Genomic DNA, 27,705 nt, shown 5'->3' on the forward strand with positions numbered 1-27,705 from the left:
GAAGAGCACTTCTCAAGCCACTAACGCTGGGCTTCCCCCCACGGAGAGAGATCCACTCCAGACAACGCCGGTCATGCCGTAGCCAAGAGGTCAAGTTTGTGCGAACAGGCCAGAGTGCACGATGAGGGTCCCTTCTCATTGATAATCTGCACTTTTAAACGCAAGACAATTGGCTTTTTTTTGACACGTCAGGTTAACAAGACTATCACGAGGGATGCCACGTGCTTAATTTATTTGCGCCCCTAGTCGTCCTGCTATACATTTCCACGCGATGACAAGCCGCTTCGTTGAGATATTATTTGTGGCCAGGTGGCTTCTGAAAAAGAAGCTGATAAGCTCAGTGGGCCTCAGCTGGTAAGATTTTTTAAAGAAAGTTTAGTGTTATTTTTTTATCAACATTTTAAGTGATTAGCTTACCGTCCCTATACCTTGCACTCCTATCGCGTTTTTGTATTGTTTGTCGTTGTATCGGTTTTACCCTCCCTATTGGCCATCTGTGAAAAAGAGCTTCATATCTAATCGGAGTCGTCCGGTATAAATATTCTGAAAACTCGCCACGTGTTTTAATACTTTCCAAATCAGTTTGTCAAGGAAGTTTACGCATTAGCACTGTCTGCTCGCTTGCTTGTCTTCCCGTCAAGGGCACGATAACTCTCCTAAAGATGCTTCGATATGAATGAAATGTCAGCATTAGGTTGTGTTGCACATCAGCCAAACCGATCAATGGGTTCCCCCAAAACCTGGGGAGGCCAGGGCTATGAGGACCAACCTTGGAATCACGGCCCCGTTTGCCGAGACACATCCTGCTGGATTAGGCCAAGTTGTGCAGAACAAAGAGTACACGTGAAACTTGAAATGCCCTCGTGTGTACATATGCCTGTGATGTGTTGATATAATAAAGCTATTGGAGTTCAAGGCTAATTTGTGGTCGCCTTATTACACGTTGCCAACAGTTAATTTGCCGATTGTAAACTTTCGTGCTGGGACTGGGTGTTTTTTTGTTTCGTCCGTAGATGAACGCATGTGGAATCGTAACCATACCCTTTGGCTCTTTCAGTAAAGTCACGTAGGTAGAAAAATAATAGATCACGACGTTCTATTATTTTTTCTATCTATGTGACTTTACCGAAAGAACCAAAGAGTATGGATTCATGCAGTCACGAAAGCTTCAAATCAAGATAGTAACCATATTGCACAATTAATGGTAAGATACAGACTAAAACTGTTTAGCCGATTGTTGAATGGAGGAAATTAAGCTGAACTGAAGAAGAAGAACAAGGCACGGTTAAGTATGGCTGTCTCCACAGCAACCAAGGGAATCTGAGGCACTGCGGTTTTGTGCAAGCCAACTTGACATCAGGAGTGAGCGATAGCTGACTTGGTGCCGAGCGCATGCCCATCCACAAAGCCGCACGGACCAGCGTGGTGGGGTATGGTCAACACAATTTCCAAACACGCCGTGGGCATGCTTTCAAATCCCCCGTTTTATATCTATATAATGACAATCGTTGCACGTATGTTGAACTTTTTTCGCACCGTACGTAGCCAACCGTGCTGCACTGAAAGATCCGATGATAAATATGTACACACACATGGAGTGCATGAACACTCATTCATTGGCTGAAAGATTATTCTGTGTAGAACCGCAGAGGTTGGGAAATTGTTGGCACTGTCTCACCGCCTCGCTGTTGCCTTCCAGCTTGTCGGCGGGTCCCTTGTCGATTGCGAGATGTCATTTGCGCAAACAGCGACACTACGGCGAAACTAAAACATTGTGGTATTATGGATACGCGTACAGTACACGTTACTTTCTGTTGGCATTTTTTCATTGTTGAATTTATATAAATCTGTACTTTCAGCCACCACGTCGAATGAAGAAATATCAGTCTACAAAAGGTGATTAAACCAACATGATTTTTGCATTCACTTGCTACAAACACTTCAGACACCCCAAATCATACATTTGGTGTGTGTTACAATGCGGCAGTCACCCAATATCACCATCCTATATAAAACTATCAACAATTTACAGGCGTATTTCCCACATACTTTTCTTTGCAATTGTCACAACAGATCGAAAAAAACAATTAAAATATGATTTATTTTTTGAAAGTGTTGCACGTAAAATCAGGTTACAAATGAACATGTTCAATGTCCCTATAGCAATACAGCAACATCAAAAGCTTCAACTGAACGTGCATTGCACTTTCACACGAGCCACGCTCTCGGCTTCGTATGGAGATACAAAGCAAAAACAACAACAACAACTTTGAGTTAAAATATCGATTTGACGAGGTCGTCTTGAATGCACGGTTGTACGCCAAAATCGTAGGCACTGGTTGTGTGCAACAAGTAAATGTTTATTTTCCCATTACCTGCACTGGCATGGGGCAGGGGGTGGGGGATGTCACACACTGCAATACGAACCAGAAAAATTCCGAGTTTGATTCCCGGCGAGCGATATCTGAATACCATCTTGCTCCCCCTCCGCCCGCCCGCCCGCCCGCCCGCCCGCCACCCCCTTCACCAGCCCACAAGAATCAATATGGTGAAGTATGGCGTGTGAAGTAAAAACAACAATCCCTATGACCAACACGGCATGAGAAGGCATCCCTTGTGCAGTGGTTTGCCAAACGGCTCGAAATCATTGCCGTGATTGAATTTCAACCATCAACGTTGTCCGTCACAGTGAATCCACTGCTGGATGAAGGCCTCTCCCCAAGCCGCTGCCACCTCCCGTGATCCCGCCCGGTAAATGATTCGCCAAGCCAAGGCCGTAATTATAATATATTGGGGGGGGGGGACACATCCCCCAATATTCAAATATGCTCAAAATGTCCCCCCCCCCCCAATATATAGCTATAAAATAGATTTCTGTTTATATGATTGTGGTTATGGTTGTACTTTATTAATCCTTAATCTCTGCCATTACATACAATGAAACAAGAAAAGGTAAAACAGAGCAATGTAATACAATACACAATTAGACATTGTTAAAAATAAAAAAGTCCATCCTATGTTAGTGAATTTTTTTTAACATTTTAGGCAGGAAATTCGTTTTCAAATTTAGATTATTTTTTTCTGGGGGGGGGGGGACCCCCAGATCCCTTGGAAGATCTGGTCCCCCCCCCCAATATTGGCTACGGCCTTGCGCCAAGCACCCGAAAAACATCGCCAATCCACGGCAGAAGACACGCACTGACAGGTCGCATCGACTTGAATGACAAACTCGTGCAAATGTGGACTCGACGCGTCGCGCAACGGAGCGGCGCTTCATGTGAATAACACCACATCGCCTTCAAGAGGAACAAAAAAAAACGGAAACATTTCTTGCACGAAAATACTGTGTTCACTGCGGTTAAGTTTTTAATCTCATCATAACCACAGTCTTTTCTTTTTCATTACTCTCAACACGCAAAGGTCAGTCTTGCACTGCTTGTCAGGCACTGACATGTTAAGCCACTGTGAAAGAGCTTCATTCTTTGTTTAGGCATTAAATTTAGGACCCCCCCCCCTTATGCATGTAAGAATATACCAACTTCCATCTAAAGCGCACAAAGGTGAAGACCTGAGAAGACGATTCACCTTCAATTTGGAAACAACAAAGCATTACAAACCAAATGAGTGTAGATCACAAAGTAGTTACAAGCAGCGCCCTTGTAATGGCTTGCCATGTTATGGAGCTAAATAAATTATATTTTCATATTATAATTTTACTATATGCGCAGGTCGCATTAAAGATTTATCTTTGTACTAAAGGCTCCAAAGGACACGTGAAATTATTTATCCTCCGACCCCAGCAGTACATTGTCCCGACTCGGTGTTGCAATTCTGTTGAAGAATCGATTGTTTAAATTTGTACAAGCGGCAAATGGTAGCGCCTCTTAAGTTGCTGCAGGGGTGATGTTAACCCATTCCATTTTCGCCAATCGAAAAACATCCGATTCTCGATGCATGTTGCACCCCCAATATCAGTAAGTAAATTCCCAATGAAGCCGAAGTGGCAAGTTGGTCAAAGCTCCATACTCTTTGGTTCTATTTGGTAAAGTCACGTAGGTAAAAAATAAAACAACAAAAATCACGACGTTTCGGCCACAACACAAGCGGCCTTCTTCAGGTGAAGGGATCAGGCTGTCTTGAGGACAGCGCTGGAGTGAAACACAGCCACAAATCTAGAATTGGTCAAAGCTGCTGCTGCTACAGCATGAAGCCACCGTGTCGTACTCAGATTGTAAATGTTCTGGATTACTCTCCAACACACCGGTGGCTGTATTTGTAACGAATTGGCATGTTCTGTTAATGTGACAAACATTACTACTCTTTGGGTCTATCGGTGACTTTACCCAAAGACCCAAAGAGTATGAATTCCTGCAGTCACGAAAGCTTTAAGTCAAACCTTACTAATTGGCTGTGTCGGGTGGTGGCGGGTTTAACGATACATTTATATGTATGCAATCTAAAACAAAACAAAAACTGTATTATGGATGCTACAGCATTGTTTTTATCTGTTTTGGTCTCCATGCTGCAGGGAAAGCCAAAGACGAGTTATAGTTCGTAATTATTTCATTGGTGAGGGCCTGGTCCCACTGGCTTCTAATGGCAAGATACTGCTGAGATAGTGGTGCCCCTGTCAAAGCAGAATATGCAAAGCTGGTGTTGACTCTTTCCTAAGTTCTCAGGTTCTGCCAGGAAGCGATCACGAGATGTCTGGACATGCGCTGCATGTTGCTTCTGGGTCATGGCATTAAAATTATATCAAATGACACTCAACCACAAGAACCTCTCATACCCAGTCCATCATAATTGTGTTTAAATATATAACTATTTTTTTAAGCTCGTGTTCTCTTGTTGCATAAAAAAAAAACTCTGTATGAATTCCCCCAACACCGACATGCTCAGTCTTGTTTAATATTGACTCTGTAAAAATCAAGATTCACGCTGTCACCAGTGCGAGTGGAAAGCGAGCTTGATTGCTTTACCGTATTACTGGAGAGCACGGGAGGTCACGCAATGAACGTTAAACATGTGTCGTGACAGAGAATGGGTTACTACGGCGCGTAGCGCTGGTTACTGGTAGAGAGCGGGATCGTGGATGTAATAGCCCGGTCTACCAGCAGGGCAGGTGAAGTGTGCCACTGCAGTGCCGGTCGCTGGCAGTGAAGGGCATTTGAGGACACAAGCGACCGGTCTGCCAGTAGGGCACGTGAAAGGCACGGATGTAGGGTAAAGGTGACATAGGGGACACGTGAGGCAGAGTCCAGAACTTTCTGGTAGGTTCCAGAAGGGGGCGTGGCCGAGGGCGAAGCCAGGCCACACTGGGGAGGATAAAAGGGAGGCCCTGAGGCTGGGTCGGGGCTGCTGCGGTTTGGGAATGGAGCCGTCGTCTACGAAGTCTACGCCCTCCTCGTCGGTGTTGGGTCAGGCAGTGTGCCGGCTGTCCTGACCCATATATAGTTATCCCCTATACTGTGGAAAGTGTAGAATAAAGGTGTATGCCTCCTATGATTAGTGTCTCTGAAGTGACACACTACACTTGTGTCCGTCAAGCTCCGCCAGGACACACACACAAAAAACTCACCTCAGAACAAACAAAGTTCCTGTTTGTGTCCGTTATTTTCTTTAATTAACCTGTGCTCAATCAGTGCAGAAAGCAACAGCAGAATGGACGGCAGGCCATTTAGTACACGTGTAAACACGTGACCAATGAAGATCGCCGGGCTTGCAGTCCAGGGGGCAAGGTGGCTCCACACAACTGAATTTACATCAATCTCTGGGATACACATACATTACATATGTACATAGCACAATCCCTGGCCAGCATCTAAAGATTAACATACGCGTACAATGGAGCCACCAAAACCCCTTTGGGAATGAGAATCTGAAAGTACACTCGGCATTTATGTGCTTATCACAGAAAATAATAATCAGCACACAGCGATGTTAAACGTTGTGCCAACAGTAGATGTAGTCCTGTCTATTGAAGAGCTAAAAGCTATATAACAGTTTTGTATGTGCAATTATCCATAGGTTAAAAATCGACTGAAGACGCTCAGGATGTGCGTGTAAGAATCGATCCTTGAGTCAAGTCAACACCAAGAATCGTGACAATTAATCGAATCGTTATGCGCCCAATACATTTAATGTCCCATTTTCAAAACCGCTTGACTGCCTCTCACATGTCATATGTACAGCATTTTTTAAATATATATGCTGCGCATAACAAACACACATTGGGGAGAACTATTGCGAATGGCCAAAAAAAGCACATGTTACAACAAAGGCAATGTTCGAGGAGCACGATTTAGAACTCATCTCGCCATAACTAAAAGAACAAAGTGTGGGGACTGCGAAACTGTGTGCCAAAAACCAATGGCAAATCCACCATCACAAAAGGGTTAAAGAGGCACAAGATGGTAATGGAGATTATGCTCAAACAGCTGCCACCAGTGCCACAACAATACAGGACACACATAAAATTGTGAGAATACTGAAAAATAAGACTCACCAAATGAAGGTATTGATTTGAAATTGAAATAAGAAGCAATAGGTGGCATTTCTTGCTTAACTAAAAAAGCGGACCTTGTATTTGCCAAACGTTTCTCAAAAACCAAAACCCAGCCACATATCAAAGTTGCTGGAGGACACCTTGAGTTCTCATAGATACCTTTCCCAGAATCAATATCTGAAAATCTGTATAAAGACAGATTAAATTAAATTGTATTAATGCATACATGTATGTATGTACGTTGAACTTCTTTCACACAGTACATAGGCAACTGTGCTAATTGACATTCTGCCATTTTGAGTTATAAACAGAACATTAGGATTAGTTTTTTATCGACTTAATTTTGTTGACAATGCAAGCTGTATATTTATTACTAGGGATGTAATTCACTCCCCCTCTCACCCACCACAAATACATTTCTTGAGATTCAGGATCACAATACCATTAACTAATTACTTGCTTAATCATTTTAATGAATGACGACACATCCTGTGTTTGCAGCAGACACAAACGGATTACAACGCGAGCAAGTAAAAAAACAAAACATCGTGTTTTACATGAGCGATTATGCGCATGTTGTAATAAACGAGGAATGTATCACTGTTCCACACATAGGCGTTTTATAAGTGCAATGTTCTTAGCATTGCATGTTACTCTTTTAATTATTTACAGAGGGAAAGGCAACCGATGAAAACCTTTGTTACGATGTAATACAATAATCCAACGAGGGTAGTTCAGACAAACAGAACATAAGGCTGGACAAACACCAATGTTCATGATGAGCATGGCATGCTTATTCTCTGGTATATTCTGTGCCTGCAGTCCTGTGCAATATGTGTACATTGGTAAATTAAGGCAGACTTGGGGACAAAAAGCGCCCCATTATACATTAATTGTAAAAGCATCGACTCATTTCACCACCGTCTCCGGCACTGGCCGATTTAAAATACAAACGCAAACTGGCGACGTGAACGCGACTTCACTCGCCTAGCGACACAGGACTAGAAAACAATGCGCTCCTCCGCTAACGAAGCGGCGAATCTGCAATTGTCAGGAAAACAAGATAGGCAAGGGGGGAGGAGGGACACTTCAATACGTTAATTTTGCACACTGCGCATAACAAACACCGTCAACTAAAACTGATCGCTCACCGTTGCATTTGCATTCACGTTTTAATATTGTATGAGTCTACGTCGGGTGGAAAATCAAGAAACGCGACAATATGCCATAATACACCCACATTTGTTTTCAAGTTTTGATCCATGACGTGGCAGTCAGAGTGATAGCATTGGGGGGCAGGGTGTTTCTTTGAATGGGGAGAAGCGAGGGACTCGGAGGGGGGGGGGCTTTGTGTGAAAGTGGTTTGCAGGTGTGTGGGATTGGATTGTTGGATTGGCTCGTGGGCACGGGGGTTTGGACTCATGGGCACGTCGTTCTCATCAAATGGGGGAAGGGCCCAAGGGTTTGACTCAATAAAGGGCGCCGCCGCGGGGAACCAAGAGAGGGGCAGGGGGTGGATTTCATTCTGCGCCTCAGCCTGTTCGAGGCGGGTGCTGTGCTTGGGGCTGACCCTGCTCGAGGTGGCTGGGGGTGCTGATCTGGCTTTACGTGGCTGGGACTGATCCGGCTCGAGGTGGTGTTTCGTACGTGCCTTTTGGGATTTTGCTCAGCAGTTTTCTCCCACCAGCGTCCGTGGTGAAGGAAGTCGGTGAGGCCGTGGTTGCCGGGTTGTGTGACTGTTGGTTGTTGTGAGGGTCATTTGTGATGCGTGCACTCCCAGACTAGTAGGCCTGTTGCCCTTTTAACAATGTAAGATTTTGTGTAGAGATAACATTCTAAGTAAACACTGTACATCTTAAATATACTGGTTGTGTTCCGTGCACGGTCATTTGGGGCGTCGCGTGAAAGAGGGGCCCCACCGTAATTTAAACAGTGATGCGAGATAGGTTTTCGAGTTTCGACCGAAACCGGCTAAAGAATGTCCCAAAAGGACGCACCGTTACACATGGGTGATATTCAAACACACTCGTACCACCGAGGCCAACCAACCCATAAAACTTGAGGATCAAGTTGCTTCTATTCAAGATCAGTGGGTCACGCCCGGGTGCGCGCAGACACGAACACTCCCCTCCACAGCCCTCCACAGCGGGGACTGAACACATTAAAACGCCACATTTCTCCCAACCACATGACGGCACACAGCGCACGCTTGATGTGACGCACGTCCCAGTTTTATACGAGTGCAGCACAACCAAAGGAATCGCTCAAACTGTGGGACCTGCAAAAAAAAATGAAACGGCACACCAGACTCCTTATCCCAATGGCTGATCTAAAGGCATTTCCATGTATTCAAGTAATACGCATGCTACAAAAACGTACAAACCACGCGAGACGATTATTCAAAAGCTATAAATATCCCCCAAAGGACCCAAGAGTCAAAAAGCCCACAGATGTGTTTTTAGGTGCTAAGTGCTTCTATAGCAGGCACTTATTTGTAGGTGGGCAGAATTTGATCGGCACACCACCCGGATGATCACAATACTACAAAGAGCAGCAAAAGGGGGGAGGGGGGGGGGGCCCGGCAAGTTTGTTGACATCGTTGACTTCTTCTGCTTTGCTACACACGAAACGGTATACAGATTATCTCTTTAGTGGTTGACAATGCATTTGGGACAGAATGCGAATGACAGTGGACATGGGTGTTGTTGTCCATCAGACACTTCCGCCGAAGTACCACGAGCAATCGCCGACTAAAATGCACACTTCAAAAAATCAACCAAGAAGAATTCGACAACCATCACTCCTAGATATGGATGGGACACTACATGGTGTACTTGTACACTGATTGTCTGCAAACTGAAATATACAATATGTACAGGTAATGTGTAAGCCTGTGAAAAAGGTTATTTGTATTGACTTATTTAACATTCAGGCAACAGAGCAAAAATGTGGAAGTGTTACTGACATCAAGTGTCTTTTGGAGAGAGTAATAATATTTCACACAAGCTGCAATGAAAAGCCAGAATAGAGCCCTGCATTTTTGAAATTCAATTGTACTGTACAAAATACGTTTCATGACTCACAAATCACATTGCATACTTCAGGGGGGATGACTGTTGCAAGCCGACTAAACTGATATAATCAATCAAACTGGATGGCAAGGTAAACAGAGTTACACAAACATACATAGTTAATATAATCACAATCGGAGTGGGATTATTCAGGTTGGGCTGCATTTTCATTTACGATTCTATTGACCGTTCGCCACCTACAATGCCTGCGGGCAACATCAGGAGTTGAAGAGAATAAATCCTCAAATCCATCCCAACCTGGAAAACCACATTTAGATTATAAGCGGCTGCCAATATTTACGCATTCAAATTCACGCCGAGGTGGCGAGATTATATCTCCCCTTGCCTGGTATATGCAGGAAATCGTGGGTTTGATCCCGATGCCTGTACATATGGAGTTAGCGCGTTCTCCTCCCCCCCCACCCCCGTGGTTGTCGCGTGCATCTTCTTCGGATCCTCCAGTTTCCCCTTCACATTTAAAATGAACTTGTGTTTAGACTATTCGGCTGTTCCTAGAAGTTCCCACGAGTGATGATGATATGGAGATTTCTTTACACAAGAGGGAAATGTCAGTTTAACACGTAGGCCTTTCGCGACCAATATCCATAATAAAGGTTTTTTTTTGGGTTAGATTGTGTAAATGTGTCGTTAAACCCACCACCACCCGACAGCCAATGAGACAAGGTTTGTCACGTAAACAAAATTGATAAGCAGTCTTCCTGTTTCGGTCTTAAGGGAGGTGTGTGTTTGACATGACCGATTACTGGCAGAATAAACAAGAGTGCAGATAAAAAAATGTTTTAACCAGGAATATAAATTTGTACTATTGAGCTGCTGTACTTGAGTCATTCATTTTTCAGAACTTGTTAACGCTCAATAACCACGCAGCATAGGCAGTGAGGTGCCGCTATGATGACAGCTACAATAATTTGAACAAGTTGAGCTTAGTTGACAATGATAATATAACAAATTATTTACGTGAACTGGTAGTCAAGAAGTGTTAAAACTGATACAGGAGCATGCTCAGAAGATCACCTTTAACTGGACGCTATTTAATTACATTCAAACCACAGCATCAACCTTCACTTTACGAACCACCTCAAGAGACAATGTATAACATTTTAGTATCAAAATATTTTAAAATAAGAAAAAGAATGTAAACCACTCAACCCATACAATTAGTCTCTTTCTCATTAAATTTGTAGGTTTTTTGTTTGTTATTGTGATCAGTCCTTTTATAATTATCCTTCACATTGTTCTCCTATAAGCCAGATAATCTCCACGTTCTATCTTATCTTCTTTTGCTCATTCGCGTCAGCCGCCTTTTTGTCTTCCACAATGTCCTCGATAACGTTAGAAATCTTCTTCGAGGTGTCTCTCGACTTCTCTGGGGCAACTGCCGCTGGCAGCTTCTTCTCACCGTTGCCCTTCACCCGAGGTTCTCCTCCTCCTCCTCCGTCTATCGCATTGTCGTCGACAGCAGGCGCGTCATCTTTCCTCTGCACGTCTGGCAGCCTCAAGTTGCCCTCGTCCTTCGGCTCTGCCAGCGCCACGTCCTTACTGTGCCCGATGTTGGACAGCACGGGCTGGAAGCGGTACCTGTAGCCATACGGACGCAGGTGGTAGGCAAAGTACTCCAGGATGTACATCCACGTGGGGCTCACGTAGTGGAATGAGATGGTGAAGTCGGAGCAGCATTGTGGGCCCTGTTGGAGAAGAAAAAACAACAATAATTATCTTATTATAAGGGTACCCATAACTTTAAGTTGATGGCTCATGCCAATAACATTTGTACACACGTCAGCGCGTTTAGGTCTGACTGCTGATTTGACCAAAGTCAAAACTGGCCCAGAATTTGCCAGCTAAAAAAACATAAATGTAACTTCATTGAAAGGAAGGCCCATATGACTTCCTCCCATTGGTGGAGAGCCATTTATTTACAAGTAGACTGTAATTATGTTTAATGATTATGATTAACAATGAAAATAAAGATAAATCATAACATTGATGCATGGAGTATCCTCATCGCGACCATGATCCATAATCCAACGACGACCGGATTAAGGTCTCTTTAGCCATCTCTCGGAATATTTCTATGCCATAACCCATCCCACTCCTGCATACTAGTTGATCTATCTCTGTGGTTGGTTGGCTGCCATTCTGTCTCTAGTCTACGTTCGCTTACTTTTACTGTAACAGTCACTTCATCTCCGATTTGAATTTATTCCTTGATAAAATGTGTGCAAGGTACACGGACATTTTAATTTATTGCGAACTTTTGACAATAACTTATGACCATCCTCTCCGTGGCGACAAAGTAGCCTTCAAATAGAATTGGCATTTTACAAATGGTCATCTGCTGAGTTCAAACAACGTGGACGGGATTAAAAGATGATTGTTGATAAAAGGGCTTTGCACACGTGGGGTTAATCCACGGGGTTTAACTACTTGCATGTGAAGAGTTAATGAAGATTAATCTTCAGAGTGCACCGCTTGCTCAACAGATACCATATGCTACTAAGCGTGTAATGCAAAACTCCAGATGAACTGACACAACCTGGATTAAAGTCGACATCATACGTTGTCTTTTTTTGTATTCTTCGCCTTGTATGTTGTTTAAATTATCTATATCATTAAAGTCTTTGTTCGAACTCGTGTAAGATAGTCCAGAACACACAGCACTGTACGAGACCCTTCATCCAGCCGTGGATTGAGACAAGGCAGCACACGTCCCGACATCCTAGACGTAATCTGAGTTCTGGTACCCTACCATCAGTTTTTTTAAAAATACCTGTGAGCTGAGGTGGAAAGAAACCTGCTTCTTGCAACATTAATGGGTGCTGTTTGTTGCTGTCAGCTTGCTGTTTGTGGGCCTTTGGGCCTGCGCTTTGCAACTGTGGCGAGGTGAAAAAAAACCCACAACACCATCCGTACCTCCTGTGGGGAGGTCCCCTTGCACAGCCGTGTGTTGAATTTATTTCACGCTACACGTAGCCAACCGCACTAATCGGGATGTGCCGGGCGGGCGGGGAGTAGATGAAGGACAACGGCTTAATCAGCGCTCACCTCCACTGCTGGGTAGAAGCAGTATTTCCAGTACCAGAATGACTTGGGCAGGTAGTTGGCGATGAGGTGGTGCTCAGGCACAAACGGGTGGAATGTGTCGCGCGCGGCAGAGTCGCGCGAGTCGCCCGCCGCCACCCCAATCTTCTCGAGGCACGAGCCGATCGCCAGGTCCTCCACCGAGCTCGTGTGTGTGCACTTGCCCTTGGCGAAAGCGTCTACGAAGCGGACGAGCGCCTCCTTGCTGAGCACGTAGCCTGCGCCGCCGCTCATGTAGCCCTGCTTCACGAAGGGCTTGAAGCGGCGCCCGAAGTAGATGGGTTGCTCGGGCGTGTAGTTGCTCAGCATCAGTCTGGTGGGTTCGATGGGATGGGTGCATGCACGCAGGCAAGCGGGCGTTTGGGAAAAATGCGTATCTAAATAACCACCGACTGTTTAAATGTGAGTTTACAGGAATAGGGCTGGAGAGGTAGCAGTGGAGAGCGCACTTCACCATGATGCTACCCAAGTTCGATTGCCGGCCGCGTTAATAGCGGACCAGATCTGAACCGGTCCTGGGCCTCCACCTCTTCATCAAGCCGCACTCACCAGCGTGGTGAAGTATGGTCAAACAACCCCTTTACGAAAGCAGAGGATTTACAAAGGGTTGTACGTTTTTTTCAATATGAGCAACTTTTTTTCAGTAAGTCAACAAACTTGGAAAGACTTGTTGAACGCCATGTTCAACTTCGGGCTCCGATAAATCCTTTAAGCGGATCATTCTGACCGCAGCCGGTCGAAAGTACACATCTTTCACAGGCCAACCGCGTGCAGCACAGAAGAACAAATGATCAGATAAATGGTTGCGGCAATATCATTTTTCACAATATGATGACATATCGTACTACACTGCACGTTATGGAAATTATCATGATTTCAGTTTCCTGTAACTTTCACATTTGTGTTAGATTGTTTTTGTGCTTTGATGTACTTCCAGTGTGAATATTACTTAAGTTCATAATTCGTTTTTTTTAGTTCGTTTGTGTAAAAAATTGTGTTGTCAACCCTCGTCCACCCGACACAGCCAATTAATGACAGTGTCACATGAATAAAACATGCCAAATGTATTTCTGCTTCAGCAGCACCAGCGGTGTGTTTTGTAGAGTAATCTCCCGACATTGATATGGGTACGACGTTCCGCTGGGGATCACATCCAGCATCATCAGGTTAACAGGAGCTCAGATAGAGCATGGAGGAGGGTTTTATGGCACACATTTCCCCAACTGAACCCAAAACATACCAATCATGAATAATATTGGTTGTGAAAACTTACATATAAATTGCAGTCCGCACATCATCCATTCGTCAATAATACTTCCATAAATAAAAAATATACATGTAGATACAGATGACGTTGTGGGCGAAATCCCCTTTTCGTAATGGCGAGATAGGTGATGTTTAATGTCATGGCACTTTTAATCTCTGCTAATAAGGGACACTGCCCAAAAAAGTCACAAACTATATAGTTTTCCTTTTAGGCCCACCACGTTGCTGACGAACGTGTTGGCTTTCTTGCACCAAGACGAATTCATAGACGGCACACCACAACGTCGCAGCACTCCCGCGAGAATTGGCGGCAACCGAACGGGAAGCGCCGCCACTGCCGCCCTCACCTCAGGTTGTCGACGATGACGTAGGTGTCGTCGTCCGCTTTCAAGAACCAGTCGGCGTCGCCAAGGTGGTGCTCGTGCACGTACTGGAAGGCCCTGATCGTCTTCCAGTAGAGCTGGTCTCGCCCCTCCTTGGTGTGCAGCCCCACGGCGGGGAGATCCTTGTCTTCCTCGGAGCTCATGAAGAGCACTTTGTCGCAGGCCCTGGTCCAGGTGGCGCGCAAGTGGCGCGCCTTCTTCTCTAGGTTCTGGGGGCCCGTCATCACCCAGCAGAGGACGCGCACACGGCGGCGCAGCTCCTGCATCTGGCTCATGTCCTCCTCTGCAGGGCGGTGCGCACAGCAGCGGTGGTGGTAGTTACGCAGCGGAATTTCGTCGCATACAATCGCTTGAGACCGATTAATTTCGCACCTCTGATATGCACGGTTGTCTACGTAAGGTGCGAAAGAATTTCAACATGTACACATACATGATTGACCAAGAACAATGTAACGGACTACTCCCTTTGTAGTCCGGTATGCGGGTCCCCACACTTTGCCTTCCAGAGGCGAGAAGCCCTCTGCAAGCAATGCCAAGCGTTATGTGGCTAATGATGCCAATGATGTGAGCAAGCCCCTCTGATCACCTCCGTTCAAGCTGCATACATGGGAACTATTTATGCTACGTAATTAGTTGAACGATTGAACAATCCATACTTTATTACAATACTTGCATCATCGGATAGTCCATATTTAGCTGTAATGTTGTCTGAGTTGCTGTTTTACGGAGGATTAATGTACAGCCCTTTTTTGCAAATCCACTGCTATATGAGGGCCTCCCCACAACGTGTGGGTAGTAGGGGTTATTTGACCATACTTCACCATGCTGGGGAGCAAAGAAGTGGGAGCACATAAGCAAAGTACAACAATGGATTTTGCTGCGCGACCTTCTGCTGTGCTACCTTCTGCTGCCAAATGACCTGTCGAAACGTGGTAGTCACCCATCCAAGCACTAATCGGGCACAATCTAGCTTAGCTCCTGAGATTCGATTATATTCTGGGCGATTTGATCATCCGACAAATGTAGATGATCAAATGGAAAACTCACAATCTGTCCCAGACACCACCCACTGACCATATGGCAACCCCCTACCATCTCTTTTCCCTCTGCACAACCATAACGTGCCAGGGCCAAACCAAGCCAGCCCGGCGCAGATATAGAGGTTCCAATTTCCCATTGCGGAAGCAGAGCCGTGCTGCTCACGTCACATACAACGAACGTGTCGAGATGCAAGTAGATGATGCGGCAGCCCTATATTCTCATATCACACGTACTGAACGCGTCGTTAGCCCCGACCTTGCCCCTGCTTGGTCCCCCGAGTAAGATTCAGATGTCTTGTGAGGCTAGCGTAATCACGGATTGATTATGGTTCATCACAGAAAAAAAATACAGCATTAATTTGCCTGTACCGTGAGGGTCCGGTGCTGGCTTAGTTCAGATGTTCCGGTGGAAAAGAATCAGCTACCGCTAACTTGGGCCAAGACCTTAGGTCGTGCCGCCTCCGTGGCAGCTTCAATGGGCATGGGGGGCGGATGCAGCTGACGCACCATTGTGATCGCCGTCATGGATGTGGAATTTCATCTGCCCCTGTGGCGCATTGCCATCTTCGTCGCTGGCACGACCCTCCGGGTGCGGGTCGTGAGGGTTGTTCGGCAGCATAACCACGGGCGTGCGCTCGCGCTCCTCCGTGCGGTCCAGCGTGTACACCGCCAGCAGAAGGTAGCTCAGCGCAAAGCCCACGCTGGCGCCACACACAAGGCTGAAGAAGGACGCCCTGGTCCTCGGGATTATCATCGCGGCAACCTGGAAGCACAAGCAGGGGCACACAAACGCAAGATCTCTCTCTATTGCTGGGGGTGGTCTCAATGCCTTAGTCCGGGTCTGCCACGTCATCATTAAATCATCAGCTGCGTCTTTTGGTATAAGGTGCATGCCCAAATACTGAATGTATGGGTGATATGTGGAAAACTCTGAAAACTCATGAGCTAAATGCAGCTTAGTATAAAACTAAAAGTTTAACTCAATAAACTTTAAGTATATATTCATATCAACTGATATGTGGATAATAACAACCAGAGCATAATTTGTGATGCACCATAGGTATTAGATGCACCTGCACCAATCTGGCTGATTGCATAATGTTCAAACGCCGCTACCTCCAATCTTTTGGAGAAACTGGTCAACGGCTCGGTAATAGCTTTGGTGATGTCCACACCAGTGGCTCGTCATTTCAACAGCGGCGACCACAGCCCGAGTGACATGTCGGTCCTTGGCCTTGTTGTGATCTTTTGGGGGAAAGAAACCAAAGGTCAAAAAGGGCTGCCTTCTATTTAAATTGAATACTGTTCTACTGGCAGGATTGAATGAATGCTTCACTTACAACGTAACTTTATTATTGAATGCTCGACAAACATGATCAATTTTGATTTAAAGCTTTCGTGACTGCAGTAATTCATATTCTTAGTTTTTTCGGTAAAGTCACGTTGAAGAGAAACAACAAAATAACAAATTATATATAAAACAATAAAAAATTCTCACGACGTTTCGACCATAACTCAAACGGTCATCATCAGGTGTGTTGGTTTGCATAAATTTATTTTTATGTGCCGTTTTTAAAAATAAATTTATGCAAACCAACACACCTGATGATGACCGTTTGAGTTATGGTCGAAACGTCGTGAGAATTTTTTATTGTTTTATATATATTTTGTTGTTTCTCTTCAACGTGACTTTACCGAAAAAACTAAGAATATAAACATGATCAATGTTTTGTTTAATTTTATTTTCATGTGTACTTCCCATTGAATGAAGGACAGTTGAACTCCTAATACTGGTAGGAGCGAAGTTGTAAACTGAGTGTACCAGCCTGCAATAGATTAATGTGTCCGTCCGTCCGTCCCCTTTCAATACTTTAACGAAGTGAAATCTCGTGCTGTTGGGTGTAAAATCAGCAATAGACAGCGCAGAGACTTGTCCTACCAGCCCACCCTGCAGGGACCTGTTACTGAAATGGTAATCAGGCCCAGGAATAGACTGCTGGGTGGACTGTCCCTTCTCTCAGCAAACAAATATACCCACAATGCAATGTGTCAGAAACTTTTATAATATTCCGTGTAAGATTAATGGGGGTTATTTAGTAATAATTTAGATGACTGTTGGATTATTCTGTTACTCAATAGCTACGATCAGATAACTATTCATATGCCAATTTAAAAATCTGAAAGCATCTTAACATTTAATCCTTATCAGGCCCCATGATGTTAAGTGCAGTCTCTCACCTTTATGCATGCTATCTCTCTGGCCTCCGTTTATATGCTATGTAGAAGGGCCATTGCTCAAAACGTCACCCATTATATATTTTATTGTTATAAGGCCAGTATTGTTGACGAATGTGTTCAGTGTTTTTTGTTAAGTGTGCAATTATTTGGCAACAACAAAAATGATGAAGTGTTGGTGATTTATTTCAGTGGTTATTACCATTATAGAGCTACATTTTTAAATAAGCAGACAAAATGTAAAACGCATGTAAAATAGAGGTCTAATGATTATCCCCCACTATGGGATCATGATTTGATTCGCAAGTTTGTTCTTTTACAACACTGGCAATTGTAGTAACCGTTGGTGGCTGCAAGGGGTACCATGAACAAATTTTGCACAACACAAAAAAATCACATGCGATGTGGTGGATGTATAATGAGCATAATAATCAACACATATGTAGTGACTGACTTGGAGACGTAACTTCTTGGAGGCAATTCTTTCATTAAACACCAAGCAAACTGTTACACACTCTCTGCTGTTTCACAACTCTGTCACTCGCTTAAACGCAACGCTAATCTGGTTGCTAGCCTACAACACAACGCTAGCTGTCTGACACTGACGGCGCTGAACTAAGACAGCCAACTACTGCTAGCAGCGCAATTATCAAGTGGACGACGACAGCGGCAAAGGCGGCAGCAATGACGATGACGACGAGGGGATCCCACTCCAAACGACGGCCCCGATTCCCCCGCTCAGGGTCCCCTTTTATCCTGCTAGCGTGGCTTCGCTCCCCCTCGTCCAAGCCCCCCTTCTGGAACCTACTAGCGGGCTCTCGACGTCCCCCCCCCCGTAACCTTTACCCTGGATCCCTCTCGGGTCTGTCACGTGGCCTGCTGTTAGTCAGGGCTGCTTCACTCTGCAGATCCCCTTCCGTGCCAGCAGCCAGCGCTATGCTACGTAGTGACCAATCCTATGTCACGACACATATATTGCATCGTTTAACATCTCGTGGAAATGTATTAATAATTACTGGGCAATGTCAATTATGTTGTATGTTTTTTGTCTTTGGAAAGAAATTGGAGAACCCGGAGAAAGCCCATTCAGAAAAGGAAGAAAAATATGCTGAATCCACATAGAGGGGCACCCGAGTTGGGAATCAAATTCAGGTTCTTCTTGGCAGTGAGGGCACAAATGTTACCATGGCATCACCGTCTCCCAAATGATACTAATATATATTATATCGCTATTTTACGCAGTGAAAATCGTTACGTAATAAAATAGCCCTGAAGTAAACTGTACTTCTTTGAATGCATACGGATGCAACTGTTTTTTTAAGCTCACTGAAAATTTTTTTTTTCAGATAACATGTGTACCGAGCGTATTTTACATTGTTTTCTTTGGATTTAAAAAAAAAATGTAAATCCAAGTGACCACTATTAGGATATTTAAAGCAAAATACATCCTGGTTTGCATCATGCATAGTCTATCCACTTATGGACTATAGGGTACGTGCAAAGCATACAAAATTATGTTTGCACTCGCAAGAATATTCTATAACCTTGAGCATTTAAAAAAAGAAGGATTAGCAACCCACAACACCCCGAGGACATAAACCTCCCAGCCCGCCAGCTAATGTTTAACCTTTTATACAGCTCTGTATCTCTCCACCTTTCTCTTGCTTCCCCTGTACTTACACCATAAGCAGCCCCTTTCGTGATAGTTCATATCTTGTAGATAATTCTGAAACTTTCTTAACAAGAAAATATTACTTATAATCAGCCCGGTGCTACACCGTCGCACCCTGGTTACATTAATATAGTAGTGTAGTTATTACACATGTTCAGCCTTTTTTGACAAGGGCTTTACACGTTCTTAAATTGGCACATTAAACCTGTGGAGATTTGTTTGGATGTCAGGTGGTACAGGGTCTTTTACGACAAATTTGGTCACATCATTATTACGTGGTCTAACCCAAAAAATGATTACAAATGATCTTAATCCCGTTGGCCTCCTCTGTCGAGGTCAAATAACAGACGGTGCTTTAAATAGAGACAAGGAGTCACAATGGCGGCCAATAGCCGAGTCACCAAGAGCGATGCTGTCCTCAAACAAAGACAGCACAGCTCCTTAGTCCTGTGCGTGCCCTGAAGAGACGCTGTGCGCACCACTTGGCACGCAGGGTCAAGATCGGAAGAAACTTGAACAGGCGGGGGAACATCCGTGAATGTGTAACTTTGAAAGAGCCCTTTTGGGTTTTTTAAGTAAAGAAAGTACTTTTCGACATTTAAATCGAGTGCCACTTTACATTGGAGCCCCTGGAAAAAAGTTAAGTTTAGCACTCTTTCCAGAACCTTGTGGCTCACCACTAAGTAAACAGACTTTAGGACAGAATGTCCTCTTGCACAATATTTCAGTCGATTGTATTTACAGCCGTTGCTATAAAGCATAATATAAAATGTACTGTTATTTTCATCGGTGTCATTTTTTTTACTTACCATTTTTAAACACATGCATTCTAATGATTTGAACACAAGCGTGATCAGCCGTTTCGCTATTTTGTTGTTGTAACTCTATGTTTAGCATCTCATTCTAAATCCTTTTCATTGCTTCCTCCCAATGACTAATGCAAGGTGCTTTGCTAGAACAGTACACAGCATGCACTCACCACTGTCTCTGGCCGTTTCACGTAAAGGGGCATTACTACTATCCAGTGTCTGCAGCTAATTGTGGAAACAATCACGCCACCAATTAGCACAGGTGGCTAAGTACAATGCGAAAGACATTCACCATACACACGTACGTAAATTATTGAACATAATGCATAGTACTTTACGGAGTTATTTATTCGTAGGGGTACTGCCGTGGTGTTATGGTTAGCACGCCGGAACTGAAATCCAGAGGTCGCCAATTCGACCTCCTGGCGAGGGACTTGAAATAGCCACGTTACTTAAATTTCACCTCCTCCAGCCCGCCCACTCCAGTACACCGCAGTGAGTCGCCCGGCAGGTCGTGTGTGGCGAAGTAACGTGTGGGTAGTCCCACCTCTTCGAAGACGTCTGGCCAGCGTGGAAGAATAGGCCAAATCCCCTCGAGGGGCTCCTCTAGAGCTCCTTGTAAATGTCCTTGCAACATCAGCACATTGGACAAACGAATGCAGGGTAACATCGATGCCAACAGTACTATACAGAATGGTAACATTAACCTTTGGAGCATGCTCTTTTCTTTGCGGCAGAAAGCACAGAGGTCACCGGCTGCGATGAGACTAACTAAATGTACAGGTTTTCTGGAATGGGTTGTTAAATATTCAGATGATTAACATCCGGTAAAAGCGACTGCTGCACAAAGGGCAAGAATAAACAAAGACGGTTGCGGTTCATGACTCCGCAAATGTTACGTGATACGTGTAAATTGTCGCGTTAAAACACGTGTAAAAAAATGCCTGATTGATGCAGGAGGTGCTGAGCTCACTTGTCTCCAAAGTAGAACGTTCGATGTTAACCCTGTGCAGAATCAATTGACAAAGGTGAATAGCAAAGATTTGAATGTAGGAAAATATGAAAATAGAAGCGTTTTAATGAGGTTATAGCTAACCAAGATTCGGGTCCAAAAGACAAGATACATTCCGTGACGATTAAACTACCCTTTAGGCAAAACTGCATTACCTCACGTTATTTTGTACGGGTGTGGATGTACGAGTCTGACAAATCAATTCCTTATTTTAGAGGCACAAATGCAGCGTAGTAAGAGGGGGATACAATACCCGTAACTGTATTCTCAAACGGAGAGAGAATTTCACAATATCGTACAATAATGCACCGGTGACCTGGGCACTTTGTCTAAAGGCGCCTCGTCGTCGGTTTGTGACATTAGGATTATGATTCAGTGCTCTGTGTCGGTGTCTCATAGAGGTTTGTGTTCAGGAGCACTCGTGGACAAACGATTCGGGAGCAAACCACACTTCCGTGACAACACTGTTCTCAAGTTTTAACACAACATCGGTACATGCAATGAGGCAAACTGTGACGATCCCTTGAAACGGTGGTCAACTGTGCACGGAGAATATTAATGGTGCAGACGTGCGAGGCATTCACACTCAACTGAAACCTCACCGTTGGAAAAGCATTAAAGGATAATACCGATGGCATTAAAAGTTTTCGTATAAAAATCTAAAGACGTGAATTTATTTTTTTAAATTGTCGAATGCAAAATACGTGTACTATGAGCGAAGCAAATTCCTCGAATCTATATATACACACACATACAAGCGTTTCGTAGTTTTACTCTAAAGTCAACTTAGACAATCGTGATGTTCGAACGTAGGCGACGTTACACGTTAAAGTGCTGCATTATTTAAAGGTTTTTGGTAATGTGACATCAAAGCCACAAAGAGTGTCTTCCAAAACAACACACGGGTGTTGTTATATCATCCCTTCTAATGGCGAGCAGGTAGCGAAAATTCCACCCACCCTTTTCGGGCGAGTTACCTTTTCATTTAACCTTAAACGTGTATCTACAATGGAAGTGAACAGTCCAAACAAAAAAAAATATCCTGAATTATGTAACAAAACGGTTAAAAAAACTTTTTTTTATCATCTCAATTTTCAGGTATTGTTAATATATTTCGAGAAACGATGGCACGTATACAAGTCCCCCATTGTTCACTGCCAAGTATTAACCTCCTTTATCAGTGATGTGCCACCCACATGATTACGAAACAGGGACATCCTGTATATTGCTGTTAGGACGACGTGTCCAATGTCGTTTCATTTTTAGCTAGTGCCCAAATCCTGGTTAAACAGGCACACGCGTGTCGTAACACATCTCCCATTCTACTTACGGAGACGTAAAGCTTTAAAAGGGTAGTGACCGGAGGCTCAATTCCTTGCCAAGGTCCACTAACTAACATCTGAACCAGTCTTGGGGCATGCCCCTTTTTCATCCGAAGCCAGCGTCGGCAAATATGGCCAGATCCAAACTCCCACGATTGCTGACACAGCACGTGGGGAAGGAGGCCTTCATTCAGCAGTGGACTGACACAAGTCTGACAAGATTCGTGATGTCACAGTTATATTCAACCTGGTGGTTCTTAACCTGGCGTGGCCGCACACCCTGGGGGGTAACGAGATGCCCTCCCTGGGGGTGTGAGACACGGCCAGAATTTTTTTAGAAGGTAAATAATCGAAACACAAATTAAGCACGGGCACATAAGTACAACTACTTTGATTCATCAAAGCTATGTCTTTATTAACATTATACATTGTTTCAACGACTGAGAACCATGAGGGTGAAAGGCTACAGTAAAGGTACAAGAACCACTGTATTAACCGAATCGAATGCAGTTGGCAAATGGCCTAAAATTACAAGGTACAGTACATTATTCTGAGTTTCCAACTCGTCTCACTGACGGTAACATTTGCGTGCTAATTGACATGAAAAGGAAACCCGCCGGCTAAAACTTGTCCAAAAGGTAACCATTCACCTTTGAGTCACGACAGTTTCCTCTTTCTCAATTCTGGCTCGAAAACATTTTTTTTATTCCACCATTACTTCGGCATAGAATGCGTCACTACATATTTCTATGTAACGCTAATTTGTTGGCACTAAATGTTTTTTTCTATCTTCATCTATTTTGGCTATGCATACGCACGCTCAACCAAATTTCTATTGTATGCGAATATAAATTCATGTGTGGTACATGAACATATTGCGTGTTCAGACATACTATCGGGCAGCGTGTCTAAAAGCAGGAAAAAAAAAGTTTTTAACATCGAGCACCATCGGCAGTCTGGGCCAGAAAACAAATGCTTCTGGATTAACCACGTGAACCTTACGGTGGGCGACTCCGGGGTCCCGAATAAACGGAAGTCAAAATCGTGATGAATTAAAACAAAATTTTGGCGACTCCGTCCTACCGCGCACATCAACGCCACGAACCCACCCGGCGCAAAAATCATTTCTGATGTCGTGTCCAAGCGCAGCGGCGAGGACGAATGGCGCAAGATTCAAACAAAACTTTGAAACTTCGATTAGCGCATCGCGTGGAGCTCGTCGAGAGGAATAGATCGCCGTGTCGTTCGCCTTCGACAGACGTAAAATAACGTCGCAACGCAGTTTCTGCGAGAGCCGGGGGCTTATGGGAAACCCCGGGGTCCCGCCATAATGTTCACACACGTTACTTGCAAGACACACTGCATCCGCATACAAACCATGGACAAATCCTCGTTCAACGCAAAAAAAAGCAATACCGTACACACAAAAGCCATTGTGCGCACAATATGCATGCCTCGCACACCGTATAACGTGCTGCAAATATTATAACTACTGTGTCATTGTCAGCTCGTACATGATGGGGACGCGTACAGAGGATGACAACTTGATGTGCATACATCCCACTCGAGTAGAGAATCTCCAACACACGGCGGGTTTACAAGCCTCTCCCCACCCCCCTCACGTCTTTCACGGGAGTTGTACCACACCTCCATAGACACTTTATAACGTGCGTTTAGACGGCATCGTCGTTATTGTAACGCGTGGTCTATGAACCGCCCAATGAAGGCTACTTCAACGCCGTTGCCATGTCGTGGTTCAAACCTACGCCACAAACCACCTCGGTCGGTCCCTGCACTTGAAACGGCACGCGTCACTCCCATTCATGAAAAGACGCATACATACACGCGTCCTTAAAAGCACGCAAATACATAACTCTATGGATCATTGCAGTCACGAAAGCTTCAAATCTAGAATTCACACAAATACACGCAACTGTAACTTCACTATCCCCACATGCATGGCCTTACAGAGACACAACTACTGTACTGCACGGGCACAATTGCAAGTAATTATCCGATGATGTGCTGAAAGAACTCCTTCCTCCTCAACGTGCTCGTGTTACGCGATTTTTTTTTAATCTCTCCACACAAACTATATGTTTTTTTTGCATTTCAGCTTCTGTTTCATTTGGTCAAATATGAATATTTTGACCCATCCGTCCTGTCAAGGTTCGTATATCGTAACACCGGTACACAGGATACAGTAGGGGGAGGGTGGGGGAAGCAAGTCAGCAAAATCGATTTATGTAAAGTATTGTAGTGCACTTCTATGCTCCCCGCCTTTACCCACCAACCTGCACACTGGTCAGCGTGAAGTAATAGTCAAATGACCCCTGTGGAGGGCCCCTCATCCAGCAGTCGATTAACCTCGCTTGACAACGACTATTGTGAGGTTGCAGGGCGAACCCATTCCACGGGTAAGTGTGGTTATACTGCACTTCTATGCTCCGCGCGCCTTCGACCAGCCCAACATATGGTGAGGTATGGCGAGTAAAATCCCCTCACACGACGCGCGATGTTTGGCAATGGGGGGGAGTGCGATGGACTCGTCCATTAGTGGACTGACCATGGCCCACAACACGATGGAAGTACAAGGCAACGACAGAACCGACACTCGGCCACGGAGTGCCGGGGGAGGCCATCATCCAGCAGTGGAATGACTACGGCTGCTGATGATGATGGCGGTTGTTGTTGTTGTTGGTGATGATGGTGGTAGTGGTGGTGCTGTTACGAACCTCACCGTGACTGACAGCAGGATCCGAGGCTAAATATGATCACCGTCCTTCTCTCTCTCTTCCACTCCTCTCGCCGCGGGCGCCTTCTGACTCGCGTTTAGCGACCAGCCGTGGTCGCCCACATTACGGACTGAGGAGGGTGGTGGTGGTGGTGGCGGGCGGGCGGTTCCGTTACTCAGAGAAACCAATTTATAAAAAAACTAACACCACCACCATCAACAACAAACCAAGCGAGCGTTGAGTCGGACGCATCGCGTCAATTCACCAAAGTTGTTAATGTTCAATTGTCGTAAAAGGACTTGTGGTTTTAATGAACACGCAACTGTAACGCGCGAGCCTCCGATGCCCGCCACCGACTGCTCCCCGACGAGCCGCTGCAGCAAGGGGGCCCAAAACGGCGGTGGCCTCCCCCCCCACGACCCCCGCAGAACCTCTCATCATTGGTCGACGAGCGTGCGCGTCGACATTCGCCGGCCAATGGGAGGGCGCGACACATGCCGAGCAGAAGCGTGGGGGAGAGTTGGGGAGGGGGACGGGCTGCCCACTCGCCCCGCCCCCCTACCCTTCTCACCCCCCCGCCCCTCCCCCTCTTCCCCCCTACCCCCCGCCCCTCCTCTTCCCCCCTACCCTCCCCCTCTTCCCCCCTACCCCCCACCCCTCCTCCTCTTCCCCCCTACCCCCCGCCCCTCCTCCTCTTCCCCCCTACCCCCCGCCCCTCCCCCTCTTCCCCCCTACCCCCACCCCTCCTCTTCTTCCCCCCTACCCCCCGCCCCTCCCCCTCTTCCCCCCTACCCCCACCCTCCCCCTACCCCACCCCTCCCCCTCTTTCCCCCTACCCCCACCCCTCCTCCTCTTCCCCCCTACCCCCCGCCCCGCGCCCTTTTCCCCCAGCCCCCTTCCGCTCCTCCCCCTCCTTCCCCCGCCCCCCTGCCCCCTCACCCCCCCTTCACCCGCCCCCCCCCATCCCAGCCCCCCCTCCCATCCCAGCCCCCCCTCTCCCCCACCAACCATCACCTGAGTCCCATGGGTTTCTGAGCTTTCGTCAAATAACTATCATTCCTGCAGCCCCACCTTAGGTCTAACAAAGCAAAGCAAACATTCTCTTTGGTTTCGATTTAAAGCTTTCGTGACTGCAATGATTCATCTTCTTTGGTTCTTTCGGTAAAGTCACGTAGAATGAGAATAAAATAATAAATTGATAAAATAAAATAACACGAAACGTCGTGAGAATATTATTGTGTTATTTTATTTTATCAATTTATTATTTTATTCTCATTCTACGTGACTTTACCGAAAGAACCAAAGAAGATTATCTTTGGTTCTATTGGGTAAAGTCACGTAGGTGAAAATAAAATAACAAAAAATCACGACGTTTCGGCCACAACACAAGCGGCCTTCATCAGGTGAAGGGACGAGACTGTCTGGAGGACAGCGCTACGTGACTTTACCCAATAGAACCAAAGAGTATGGATCCTAGCAGTCACGAAAGCTTTAAATCTAGAAAAGCAAACATTTATTTATTAGTTAAGCGAGGTTTAATAAATGTGCTGAAATGCGTTACAATAGTGTGTTGCTATGTAAATTTTCAAATCGAAAAAACTCAAATGCAAAAATGGCCATTCAAACTAAGTTACCAAAAAATAATCCAATTCTCTCGTGTCATTCTTCACCTGTTTTGTGGTGTTTTAGCAATAGAGTGATGCAGAAAAAGTAAACACAATCTACGCTCCCCTATTCGGGTTTCTTCGGTGAGCGGCACCGACCAGCGTGGTGAAGTATGGACAAAATATATCTCACTGTCCCACAGGAGGCCGTCATGCAGCAGTGGATGGAACAAGCGAACTGTACACACATTTACCTCACAATGAAAAAAAACTCAACACATTCCTCAATAACACTGCCTCATAAGGAATTACTAATACTCTAAAGGCGACATTTTGGCATTTCTTCAAAGCACGTGCTTTCAAAGCACATTCCTTTGTGTGTTCTGAAGAAGGGGCATTGCCTGAAATGTCGCCTATTATACACGTCTCCCTTGTAGGGCCCCAGTGTTATTGACACGGAACGTGTTGGAGAGTTGTTAATTATTTTTGTGTACAACTGCCAAAGCAGCAGTAGCATCATAACCAAATAATTAACCTCATTGGATGATGTGGCAGAATAGCTGTATAGGATGATGTGGCAGAATAGCTGCATAGGATGGATGTGGATGGACAGCTGTATAGGATGGATGATGTGGCTGAATAGCTCAGGTGTAACAATGGGCTGGCACTGGCAAATTCCTGATTTAAAATCCGGATTTCGACCACTGCAGACTAAACAGGTTTCTGTTTTTATAAAGAGTGAGTTGAGATGATCAACTCGATTGTCCCGGCTGGGTTCAAGCAATGCCTTAACAGAAACTGCCACGTCGCTTGAAACCTTTATCATCTAATTTGGAAAAATTCCAGTTGTAATCATTAAATGTAATCGCATTTTTTTACATCTGGCATGTGACAATCACTGACAACTCAAGACAATAGGGTTTTTTTTTGTTGAACATGAAGAAAATGT

General features: G+C 45.1%; 1 protein-coding gene across 8 annotated transcripts; it reads right to left on the reverse strand.

The window, feature by feature from the left end:
• Positions 1-5,594: 5,594 nt before the first annotated feature.
• Positions 5,595-25,578, reverse strand: LOC116943885 (glycoprotein-N-acetylgalactosamine 3-beta-galactosyltransferase 1-like). Of its 8 annotated transcripts, none has more exons than XM_032957208.2 (7): positions 25,158-25,573; positions 21,057-21,088; positions 20,547-20,710; positions 15,875-16,130; positions 14,292-14,610; positions 12,643-12,991; positions 5,595-11,282 (listed from the first exon to the last, which is right to left on the reverse strand). In XM_032957208.2, the coding sequence occupies exons 4-7, from the start codon at positions 16,119-16,121 to the stop codon at positions 10,863-10,865; spliced, it is 1,335 nt and encodes a 444-aa protein (XP_032813099.1). In that variant the 5' UTR covers positions 16,122-16,130; positions 20,547-20,710; positions 21,057-21,088; positions 25,158-25,573; the 3' UTR covers positions 5,595-10,862. The 8 variants fall into 8 exon arrangements, with proteins under 8 accessions (XP_032813099.1, XP_032813097.1, XP_075924223.1 ...); XM_032957206.2 differs by having other exon boundaries at positions 25,153-25,573; XM_076068108.1 differs by having other exon boundaries at positions 20,547-21,088; positions 25,158-25,578.
• Between the last annotated feature and the right edge of the window lie 2,127 nt (positions 25,579-27,705).

The sequence above is a fragment of the Petromyzon marinus genome, chromosome 19 (genome assembly GCF_048934315.1).
Source record: "Petromyzon marinus isolate PM22_M1 ecotype Great Lakes invasive population chromosome 19, UKy_Petmar_22M1.pri1.0, whole genome shotgun sequence".
Lineage (NCBI taxonomy): Eukaryota > Metazoa > Chordata > Hyperoartia > Petromyzontiformes > Petromyzontidae > Petromyzon > Petromyzon marinus.